Source organism: Odocoileus virginianus, chromosome 3, assembly GCF_023699985.2.
Source record: "Odocoileus virginianus isolate 20LAN1187 ecotype Illinois chromosome 3, Ovbor_1.2, whole genome shotgun sequence".
NCBI classification, from domain to species: Eukaryota; Metazoa; Chordata; class Mammalia; order Artiodactyla; family Cervidae; genus Odocoileus; species Odocoileus virginianus.
The window spans coordinates 3,222,617-3,234,967 of NC_069676.1; the positions used below are offsets into that span (position 1 = coordinate 3,222,617).

The following is a 12,351-nucleotide window of genomic DNA, read 5'->3' on the forward strand; positions in this document are numbered from 1 at the left end:
AGGAGAAGGCATGGCCTGGATCCTTTATTGGGATTTCTATGAAGTGGCGCTAGTGGTAAAGAACCCGCCTGTCAATGCAGGAGACGTAAGAGATGTACGTTCGATCCCTGGGTCAGGAAGATCCCCCGGAGGAAGAAATGGCAACCCACTTCAGTATCCTTGCCTGGAGAATCTCATGGACAGAGGAGCCTGGCAGGCTGCAGTCCATAGGGTCGCAAAGAGCTGGTCATGACGGAAGCAGCTTAGCATGCACATGTGAGAAGGAAACAGTGAGGCTGGGTAGACAACTGAGCAAGTTTGGGATTGGATAGTTTCAATAATTTCAGCAGTTCCTCTCTCCTCATCTGGTGTCTGGCACCTGGGGTGATTTAGGGCTAGGGGCATCTTGACTGGTGCTGAGAGTTAGAGCAGTAGTTAGGAGTATGAGCCTTGGATTTGAGTTTGCATATGAAAGACACACTCTCGGAAAAGTTGTTATGTGTGGATTTAGCTAGCCCTGGGAAAGTCGGTCTCTCCCTGCCCCAGGATGTCAAAGTCAAAGCATCATAAAAGACAGAACATGCCGCAACTAAGACCGGTGCAGCCAAATGAATGAATAAATGAATAAATTTTTTAAAAATAAATAAGAAAAATTTTCAACATGATTAATATACACCCTTTCTTTTAGCACTTGCTGCATTTCTTTGCTGTTTTTTGTGATGGTGTCAGAGTTTGTGGTTGCTACTTCCACTTCCTTTCCCACCTCCACCCACCCTCTCCCGACCTTCTCCTCCCTCCACTGAGTCAGTGACCAGTGACCTCCATGTTGCTAAATCCAAGGTCTCTTCTCCTGCTTCACCTCTCAGAAGCATTGCTCACAGATTACGCTTCTGTCTTTGAAGCTGTTCTTGGATCCTCCCCACCGGCAGTTTGGGCCCCAGTCTCCTCTGCGGGAGTTTCTCATCTGCTTGGCCCTCCAAGGCCAGATGGCTGAGCCTGGGCCTGGGTCCCTCTATCTACATTCTCCTGTGGTGATTCCCTCAAGTCTTGTGACTTAAAAGTGCCATCTCTATGCCCAGGGCTCCTTCTTTACATCGCAGGAAGGGGAGGGGGACCCCTTCCAGGGCCAGAGAGTGGGCTTTTGTCTAACACTTAGAAATGAATTGTCCAAGAAGACACATGAGCTGACAGAACAAGAGACTTTATTGGGAAGGGATGCCTGGGCAGAGAGAAGGAGGGTGAGGGAACCCAGGAGGACTGCTCTGCCACATGGCTCACAGTCTCGGGTTTTATGGTGATGGGGTTAGTTTCCAGGTTGTCTCTGGCCAACATTCTGACTCAGGGTCCTTCCTGGTGGTACACGCATCCAGCCAGGATGGATTCCAGCAAGGAGGATTCTGGGAGGTTGGTAGGACATATGGCGTCTCCTTTTGACCTTTCCCATATTCTTCCCATTGGTGGTGGCTTGTGAACTCCATATTTCTTCCAGGCCCTCCTGTTGTAAACTAACACATAAATGGTTACTATGGTGCCTGGCCAGGGTGGGCAGTTTCAGTCAGTGTTTCTCCTAACATTTATGTTGTTTACCTCCAGCCTTGAGTCCATGTCTGTGTGCTACCTGCCTACCTGATTCTTCCTCTTGGGAAGCTTATAGGGATCTCAGGTATAACCTGATCAAAACACAGCCCTCCTTTTCAGACCCTCCCGCAAATGTGCTCAACGCTCAAAGCCACAAAGCCCTCCGGTCTCAACAGCTTCTTAGATATGACCCCTGAAGCACAGGCAGCAGAAGGAAAAAATAGATGAATTTGATGTCATCAAAATGAAAACCTTTTGTGCTTCAAAGGACACTATAAAGAAAGTCAAAAGACAGCTTACAGAATGGGAGAAAGAAATTTGCAAATCATATTAGCACCTAGTATCCAGAATATATAAGGAACTCTTACAACTCAACAATAAAAAATAGCCTAATTTAAAAAGGAACAAAGGGGACTTCCCTGATGGCCCAGTGATTAAGAATCCACCTTGCAATACAGGGAACTAGAGTCTGATCGCTGGTCGAGGAACTAAGATCCCTCTTGCCATAGAGCTACCAAGGCCGCACCCCGCAACTACTGAGCCTATGGACTCTGGAGGCAGCAGGCCACAAGAAAAAACAGAGCCCATGAGCCACAGGAGGAGATCCCGCAGGACACACCGGACACCCCAAGTGCTGCAACCGAGATCCAGCGCAGCCAAGCAAGTGGAGGATTTGAAGAGATGTTTTCCTAAAGGATGGCCGGCTGTGCGCCTGAGAGCACACACTACTGTAAACCGACTATTTGTTGTTGCTGTTGGTGGTGGTTGCTGAGTCGTGCCCAAGTCTTTTGTGACCCCATGGACTGAAGCCCACCAGGCTCCTCTGTCCATGGGATTTCCCAGGCAAGAATACTGGAGTGGGTTGCCATTTCCTTCTCCAGAGGATCTTCCCAACCCAGGGATTGAATCCCTGGTCTCCTGCATTAGCAGGCAAGTTCTTTATACCACTGAGCCAGCTGGGAAGCCCATAAATCAATTATACCCCAGTAAATATTAAAAATAAAAAGACCAAATACACCAGAAAAAAAAGAAGAAGAAAGCTGATAGGACTTCCCTGGTGGCACAGTGGATAATAATCCGCTTTCCAATGCAGGGGACCCAGGTTTGATCTCTGGTCCAGGAAGATTCCACAAACTTTAGAGCAACTATGCTCGTGTGCCACAACTTCTGAGCCCGCACTCTAGAGTCCGAGAGCCACAGCTACTGAGCCCCAGCGCCACCACTACTGGAGCCTACGTGCCCTAGACCTGCACACCGCAGCTAGTGAAGCCCACACGCCCAAACCTGTGCTCCTCGAGAGAAGCCCCCACAATGAGAAGCCTGCTCGCCGCAGCTAGGGAAAGCCTGCACTCAGCAGTGAAGACCTGGTACAACCGAAAAAAGTGACTAATAAATGCTTGAAAAGATGTACAACGTCTTTAGCCATTAGACAAATGCAAACCCAAACCACAGTGCGATACCACCTCACACCCACAAGGGAGGCTATAATTTTTTTTTTTCTTAAGTAACAAGTGTTGAGGATGTGGAGAAATTGAATCCCTGTTAAGTTGCTGATAGGAAGGGGAAATGGTGCAGCCACTTTGCAAAAGTTTGCCATTTCCTTAAAAAGTTAAATGTAGAGTTACTATATGATCCAACCATTCTCCCTAGGCGTGTGGTCACACAAAAACTTACACGTGCATGTTCGTAGCAGTATTTTTAATAATAATCAAAAGGTGGAAATAACCCAAATGTCCATCAATTGATGAATAGATGAATAAAATATATTCTAACAACGGAGTATTAGTTGCCTATTAAAAGGAAGGAAGCACTGATACACAATATCTTGGATGAACTTTGAAAATGTACTCTGTGTCACCAAAGACCACATGCTGTGTGATTTCCTTTTATATGAAATATCCAGACAAATCTGTGAAAGCAGATCAGGAATTGTTGAGTGGGAGGAGGGAGAAATGTGGAATGACTACTAATGAGAACAGGATTTCTCCTTGGAGTGATGAAAGTGTCCTGGAATTAGGTAGTGGTGAGAATTGCATGTCATGAATTAGCTAAAAGTCACTGAATTATATATACACTTAAGGGTAAACTTTATGATGTGTGAATTACATCTCAAAAAGATCAGCACTAATAAAGTGCAATATATATCACATGCAAACCACCCTGTGAGATCCTCCGTCACTTCCTGTGTTTTTTTTCTATTACCAGCTGTGACAAATGGCCACATCGTCGCTTAAAAAGCACAAATTTATGATCTTCCATTTCTGTAGGTTCCAAGTCCGACATGGCTCTTGTTGAGCTAAAATCAAGGTGTCAGCAGGGGATTCCTACTGGAGGCTCTGGGAGGGTGTCCACTTCCTTGCCGTTTCCAGCTTGTCTTTTCCACCTGTATTCCTCAGCTCACAGTCCCTCCATCTCCAAAGCCCACAACACTGGGCTTGACCCTATGTCATTGCCTCTCTTTCACTGACCACAGCCGGGAGAGTTTGTCCACTTTTAAGAACACATGATTAACCCCAATGTTCATTGCCGCACTGTTTATAATAGCCAGGACATAGAAGCAACCTAGATGCCCATCAGCAGGTGAATGGATAAGAAAGCTGTGGTACATATACACAATGGAATATTACTCAGCCATTAAAAAGAATACATTTGAATCAGTTCTAATGAGTTGGATGAAACTGGAGCCCATTATACAGAGTGAAGTAAGCCAGAAAGAAAAACACCAATACAGTATACTAACGCATATATATGGAATTTAGAAAGATGGTAACAATAATCCTATATGCAAGACAGAAAAAGAGACACAGATGTATAGAACAGACTTTTGGACTCTATGGGAGAAGGTGAGGGTGGAAAGATCTGAGAGAACAGCATCAAAACGTGTATATTATCAAGTGTGAAACAGATCGCCAGTCCAGGTTGGATGCATGAGACAAGTGCTTGGGGCTGGTGCACTGGGATGACCCAGAGGGGTGGGATGGGGAGGGAGGTGTGAGGGGGGTTTCAGGATGGGGAACACATGTAAATCCATGGCTGATTCATGTCAATGTATGGCAAAAACCACTACAGTATTGTAAAGTAATTAGCCTCCAACTAATAAAAATAATTGGGAAAAATTAAAAATAAATCTAAAAACAATGAAAAAAAAAGGAACACATGATTAGATGTAAATCAGCTATGTATATATGCGTGTGTGTGCTCAGTCGTGTCCAACTCTGTGACCCCACAGACTTGTAGGCCTCCAGGCTCCTCTGTCCATGGGATTTTTCCAGGCAAGAATACTGGAGTGGGTTGCCATTTCTACTGTAATTCAATTTGAAAGAAAAAAGACACGTGAATTAGATTGTGCCCATTTGTGTAATCCAAGTTAATCCTTCCACTTCAAAGTCACTAACATTACTCTTCTTGAGAGTTCTTTTTCTCTTGTAGGTGGTTCTGAGAATCACCATACAGACATCTCTGGGGGCCATTCCTCTGCCAATCACAGTTTCCATCACAGGTGAACAAAAGCCAGAGTCATTCTCCTGACTTACAAGACTCTGCAGTCAGCCCCGCCTGCCTCTCTAAGTTAACCATACGGCTGTCTCCCTCACCCAGAGTCCTGGTCCCTTAAGCCCACTGTTGATTATCTCTGGCTGTGCTGTGTCTTTCTTGCTGCACCAGGCTGTCTCCAGTTATGGAGAGCCGGGGCCACTCTCTAGCTGCAGTACTTGGACTCCTCGTCGCAGAGTCTTCTCTTGTGGAGCATGAGCTCTCGGGCCTGTGGGCTTCAGTAGTTGCTACTCGTGGGCTCCAGAGCACGGGGCCGGCGGTTGTGGTGCCAAGAGGCACGAGGGAGCTTCCTGAACCTGGGATGGAACCGGTGTCCCCGGCATTGCAGGCAGATTCTTACACTGGACAACCAGGGAAACCCCACGCCTGGGGCCTTGGCACTGGCTGTTGCCTCTGCCTAAACATTTACTCTTTGGGCCTCTTCCCGCCTGACTTCTCCTTGTCACTCTGATCTCGGCTTTGATGTCACCTTAAAGACTTGCGCACTCCGCTAAGCCTTCGCGTCACTCTAGTCTAAGTGCCCAGAAAGTGCCTGCCCCGCTGACAGGGTAGGTTTGTTTGTGTGGGGTCTCACGTCCCCATCCTAACTGCTAGGGACCTCATGTGTGTCTCTGTGACACTGGAATCGTGCGTGGCACCTAGGAGCAGCTAAGTTCTTGTTCTTCAGTCACTGAGTCGTGTCTGACTCTGTGTGACCCCATAGACTGAGGCATGCCAGGCTCCCCTATCCCTCGCCATCTCCCGGAGTTTGCCCAAGTTCATGTCCGCTGAGTCAGTGATGCCATCCAACCATCTCATCCTCTGTCACCCTCTTCTCCTCCTGCCCTCAATCTTTCCCAGCATCAGGGTTTTTTCCAATGAGCCGGTTGTTTGCACTGGGTGGCCAAAGTATTGGAGCTTCAGCTTCAGCATCAGTCTTGCGAAATTAACATTGCAGCGCACTGGGATAGTTCAGTTGGGGTTTTACTTATGCACTGAGAGGCTGCGATCAGGCAACATGTGAACAGCTTTCAAGTTACTGGACCTTGAAATTTCATATTTGCGTTATTTAAATTTGCACTGTTTAAGGAGAAATGTTTTGAATATTACTGTTTGGATTTGGTACAAATTGAATTCATTGGAAATGCCACGGTTCCGTCCTTCCATAGGAAATTTCAACAGAACTGGCACTCAGTCTGGAGGATCTTTACTCTCGTGCCCAGAATGACTCCTCACCTCTCACGTGCTCCTGCCACCTCTCTTTCAGAAAGCATGCTCTGAATTGCCATCGGATGAAGCCTGCTCTCTTCAGCGTGCTCTGTGAGATCAAGGAAAAGACAGGTAGGCCGTTGAGAAGGCGCTTCCAGTTGGATCCAGGAACACAACGACTTTGTACCTCTGGTCCTGGCTCAGTCCTAACACCCATCCTGAGCCATCATGCTCGCCACGTCCCTCTCTGGCAGCAGTGGTTCAGGTGATTCACTTCTGATTTGTCACAGCCCTGCTTTCTGGTGTATCACACTCATTTATTCCATAGTTTGTAACCGAAAGGGCACTGTCGCCAGTGAGTAACAAGCAGCTGCATTCTGTGTATAAGACCTCAGAGGCCTTGTGGCATTCCATTGTTTTACAAAAGGGTCTAACACGGCAGAATTCAGAAAGTAGAATCATTTTGTTTTGCTTGTTTTAAGCATCCAAAGTAAGCCCCATGGAAGTTTCTGCCATTGGAAGTTCTTTTGTTTAAAAAAAAGTCTTTTTATTTTGAATTAATTTAGACTTGCAGAGAGTTGACAGACTGGTACAGAACTGGTACAGTTCGCATATCCCCTTCTCCCAGCTGCTTCTACTGGCAACACCTTCAAAACCATCATCGTTGTTCAGTCACCCAGTCGTGTCCGACTCTGTGATCCCATGGATGGCAGCACACCAGGCTTCCCTGTCCTTCACTACCTCCCAGAGTTTGCTCAAACTCATGTCCATTGGGTCAGTGATGCCATCCAACCATGTCATCCTCTCTTGCCTCCTCCTCTTCCTGCCTTCAATCTTTCCCAGCATCAGGGTCTTTTCCAGTGAGTCAGCTCTTCACATCAGGTGGCCAAAGTATTGGAGCTTAAGCTTCAGCATCAGTCCTTCCAATTCAGGGTCGATTTCCTTTAGGATTGACTGGTTTGATCTCCTTGCTGTCCAGGGGACTCTCAAGTCATTTCTAGCACCACGGTTTGAAGGCATTAATTCTTTGATGATCAGCCGTTTTTATTGTCCAGCTTTCACATCCGTACATGATAGTGGAAAAACCATAGCTTTGACTATACAGGCCTTTGTCAGCAAAGTAATGTCTCTGCTTTTTAATATGTGTCTAGGTTTTTCATAGCTTTTCTGCCAAGAAGTAAGAGTCTTTTAATTTCATGGCTGCAGTCACCGTCCACAGTGATTTTGGAGCCCAAGAAAATAAAATCTGTCACTGTTTCCACAGTGCGGTGATTAAAACCAGGAAACTGACGTTGGTGCAATGCTCTGTAACTGAGCAACAGGCCCTATTTGAATTTCCCTGGGTTTGGTCCTAAATGCCCTTTTCTGGTTCAGGATCCACGTTGCATGTAGTCATCGTGTCTCCTTAGTTACCACCAATCTGTGAAGTTTTCTCCATTGTTATTCCTCATTCATGACGTTCATACTTTTGCTGAGAACTGCTCAGTCATTTTATAGAGAGTCCTTCAGTGTGGTTTGTCCGTTGTTTCTACGTAATTAGACTGAGGTTGTGCGTCTTTGGCAGAAATCTCACAGAAGCAAGGTTGTGTACTTCTCAGCGCATCATGTCCGAGGTATGTGCCGTCAATAAATCCTACCACTGATAGTTCTGACTTGATCACTTGGTCAAGGTTAATAACAATTTGAAGGTGTGTTTTGTTTTGTTTTGTTTTTATTGCGCTGGGTCTTCGTTGTTGCTCACAGGCCTTTAGTTGCAGCAAACAGGGTCTACTTTTCCTTATGGTGCATGGGCTTCTCATTGTGGGGGCTTCTCCTGTTGCAGAATGCAGGCTCTAGGCATGTGAGCTCAGCAGTCGCAGCACACAGGCTCAGTAGTCATGGCTCGGGGGCTCTGGAACATAGGCTCAGTCATCGCGGCACACGGGTTTACTTGCTCCGAGGCATGTGGAGTCTTCCCACATCAGGGATCGAACCTGTGTCCCCTGCATTGGCAGGGGGATTCTTATCCAGTGGCCCAGCAGGGAAGTCCCCTGAAGATGGTTTATAAGAGAAGTCACCAAATATGGTGAAGATATCTTTAAAACTGAAGTCATCAATAGAGGGGTTGCCACTTGATTTCCTAGAGGTAGTTGGTCTCTTGAGATCAGTTACTCGAATGCTGTGTGGCACTTTAGAGCATAGCATGTCAGTTATACTGGGGCTTGTAGAAAGTACAAATGTGGTACAAAAGTATGTTTCTTTTTTATTTATTAATTCAGTTATTTTGGGTCTTTGTTGCTCTGTGTGGGCCACTCTTGGTTGCGGTGCACAGGCTTCTCGTTGCGGTGGCTTCCCTTGCTGCGGAGCACAGGCTGCAGGCGTGCACAGGTTTCCGCAGCTGCCACTGGCGGGCCCCAGAGCATGCTCGCTCCAGTACTGATGGTTCGGGGGCTTAGTTGCCCTGCGGCCTGTGGGATCTTCCTAGACTGGGGATTGCATTGGCGGGTAGTTTCCTACCCACCAGGGAAGTCCAAAAGTATGTTTCTTTCTCAACATGGTTTTGGTGCAAGATTGACGTATACTTGACGTGGACAGTGGCAGAGAGCGGTGACATAGTCTGAATTCCTTTTTGCTTCTGGTTCCATCACTCTGGCACATGACTGAAAATTTTCCTGTCCCTAGTCCTTCTCTGTGAATTGTTGACAGTGATAACACTTAGCTCATGATGACTGAAGACTGTGAGTTCATAGATGTAAGGTTATGTGTGCAGTGCCGGCCTCCAATAGTTATCTAGTGACTGAAAGAGAAATTCAATTTTAAACCTATTTAAGTTTCACCCAAATGCTGTAAGGACATAATAGTCTTTTTTCCCCCGCAGTTTGAATATTTTTTATTGTGATAAAATATACATAACAAAAAATTTGCCACTTCAACCATTTTTAAGAGTACAGTTTAGTGGTATTAAGTACATTCGCATTGTTGTACAACCATCACCACCATCTACCTCCAACACGTTTTCATCTTCTTAAACTAAGACTTTTCCTAAGAACTAGCCTGTGGTATGAGTGTGTGCACTAAGTTGCTTCAATCCTTTCTGACTCTTTGCAACTCTATGGACTGTAACTGCCAGGCTCCTCTGTCCATGGAACGCTGTAGGCAAGAATACTGGAGTGGGTTGCCATGCCCTCCTCTAGGGGATCTTCCCGATTCAGGGATCAAACTGGTATCTTTTACCTCTCCTGCATTGGCGGGTAGGTTCTTTACCCCTAGCACTACCTGGAAAGCGCAGCTCGTGGTGTATTTCTTTTTTAATTATTTTACCTTCTATGCACTCTGTAACCCAGAAATTTATATTCCATCCGGTTTACAAAGCCACTGTAGTTTGAGTGGTTGACGTTTGTTCTGATAAGTTTGTTTATGCGTGTTTAACTTTTTATTTTGAAACAATCACAGATTTACATAAATGTTCCAAGAATAGCACAAATAAATTTTCTCCCTGCACTATTGGAGGGAAAGTTGCTGCCATGATGCCTCATGACCCCTGCACACTTGAGCACATTTCCAACAAACAGGGCACAGTCTCCTGTCTACCCACAGAACAACCAGCATGGTCAGAAGAGGAGCACTGATACGTCACCCCCCCATGGAATCTTCAGCTCTCATTCAGGCTCTGCCAACTGTCCCAATGATGTCTTTTAGAGAAAAGGACAAAAAGGGTCAAGGCCTCATGTTGCCTTTAGTTGTCACATCTCTTTGGTCTGTTCCGTCTGTGGTAAGACCCCTGTCTCTCCTTGACTCTCATGCCTTGAGCATCTGGAAGATCACAGGCGAGCCCTCTTCATTTGGGCTTATCTGGTGTTTCCTCATGATTAGACTTCTACACATCCTCAAGAGGAAGTGGTGCCTCTTCTCACGCAAAGACTGCTCAGTCGTGCCCACATTTGCTCTGTCCCCTCTTGGTGACGTTACCTTTGACAGCTCAAGTGAGGTGGTGTCCGCCAGACTTCTCCTTTTTAACATTGCTCCTTTCCCCTTTGTAATAATTATTCTGCCAGAGGTACTCGAAGACTGAAAAGTGAAGTCTCTCAGTCATGTCCGACCCTTTGTGACCCCATGGACGGTAGCCCACCAGGCTCCTCTGTCCATGGGACTCTCCAGGCAAGAATACTGGAGTGGGTTGCCATTTCCTTCTCCAGGGGATCTTCCCAACCCAGGGATTGAACCCCCGACCCAGAGGTCTCCCCCACTGCAGGCAGATGCTTTAATCTTTGAGCCACCACTACTTATTAAATTTCCCATTTATTCATTTTTGGGTTTTGTATGGCTATTGATTCATGGAGTGTTATTTAAAACAGTAAGTTACTATTGTAACTCTTCCCTTTCTCTCTCTCTTATTTTTTGGCCATGCGGTACAGCTTGCAGAATCCTAGTTCCCCAACCAAGGGTGGAACCCGTGCCCCCTACAGTGGAAGCATGGAGTCCTAACCACTGGACCACCAGGAAATTCGCTCATTTCAGTATCTTTAATCCCAGTTCAGTAGCACAGGGTTCACTCTCTTTTTCTCTCTCTAGATTGGTACCTCATTTCTCTGACAGTCAGAACCCTGCTCCCGTCATCCTTGGTGCTTTATTTATTTAGTCATCCCCTCCCCTCTCATGTGTATCCCTCCTCCTCCTCCCTCACATAGATCCCTTTTCACCACCTCACCCCTGGCCCGGATCCCCCGCCAACTCCTGCTGGATGCCCTCCTCACCTTCCTCAGCCTCCAAGGCCCAGAGCCAGGCCGCCTCCCCGCTGCAGGCAGGCCTTTCCCTACCAGGCTATAATGCCCCGCCCCTAAGCTCCTGCTCAGGTACTTCCCACAGGTGTCTGAATGTCTAGTGGTCTGTCTTCTCTGTTCCTGATTTATGTATGTTTTTATTTGTGTTCCTTATTTTTATTATGGGGTAGAGATATTATGGCTTCCAGTAAACAAAGGTTGGGCTTTTGGGGGTTTATAAACAAGTTTGCTCTCAGCACCTCACAGCACCTCCCTCCAAAGCTCTGTGTGAACCAGATAAGCAGCATTCCTCCAACTGAAAAAGCAGTACAACCCAAGAGACCTGTGGGCTGGAAGACACTGCCCTCGGGGACACGCCGGTGCGCGTCCAGGGCCTGGAGCTCCTGGCACAGTCACACGCTCCCTAGGACCACGTGGACTCTGTGATTGCTGCTCACCTTCCTCAAAATTGTGCGGTGTTGGTGCCTCTCTCTGAGGCGGGCTGACTCCCAGCCAGCCCCCAACTGCCCCTGGAGGAGAGAAACAGCCCTCTGGGGGGCTCCCCACTGCCCCCAGCAGCTGGCCCTGTCACCAGAGCGCCTTGGCTGTGTGGATCCTTGAGGTTTTTACTGACAACTTAGCTAGGCAAAGTAAAACATTGAGTGGCAATAGTAAGCAATCATTAAAAGTCATTTCATCAGCTGTCATCTCAGGAAGCTGTGGCTCTTGACAAGCTGTTCCCATCGGCGAGATGCTGGGACTGATCAGAAAACTGCTTCCTGAATGCCGCGGGGGCGCTGTCTGGGCACGCCTGCTTTTGCCTCATCTGATTCTGTATGTACGGATGTGACGACAGCCGTTAGTCAGCTTCCAACTCAGCAATTTCAGGAGAAAAAGAGCGGCTCGACACCTACCGCCATCAGGACTGGCTGAGGGGTCCATTTTAGCCCGTGCCCTGCCCTATCCCACCCTCCCAGGCTGAGGTCACACTCAGGGCTTCTGACCCCACCCAGACTGAGTCCCAAGGCAGCTGTGGGGCCCACAGTTTAGGCCACACGTCAGATCTGGGCTTTTTTTCAGAAAATCATGCTTCCTTTCCACTGATTGGCTCAAACATCAGGTTGCCTGGTACAGTTGGGGGCATGGCATCAGGATGGAGTAGCACCACTCACCCTTGAAAAACACGAGCCATCACAACTGCCAAGAGCTGCCTAAACATCAGGTGCAGTGTGGCCAGGCGTCTTTTCATATTAGTAGGCAGTGCAGTCATGGGAGTACTGTGTGTCCAACACACGGGCCTTCCCGTCTCAGGACG

At 47.2% G+C, this 12,351-nt stretch overlaps 1 protein-coding gene across 5 annotated transcripts in view; it reads left to right on the forward strand.

Annotated features, from left to right (window-relative positions):
* Nucleotides 1–12,351, forward strand: part of PBX4 (PBX homeobox 4) — a 53,515-nt gene that overhangs the window by 17,169 nt on the left and 23,995 nt on the right. For all 5 annotated transcript variants that reach the window (XM_070461141.1, XM_070461130.1, XM_020910513.2 and 2 more), the window contains one exon: nt 6,356–6,429. In XM_070461141.1, coding sequence (XP_070317242.1) covers nt 6,381–6,429 — 49 coding nt within the window. In that variant the 5' untranslated portion in view covers nt 6,356–6,380. The remainder of the gene's footprint in view (nt 1–6,355; nt 6,430–12,351) is intronic.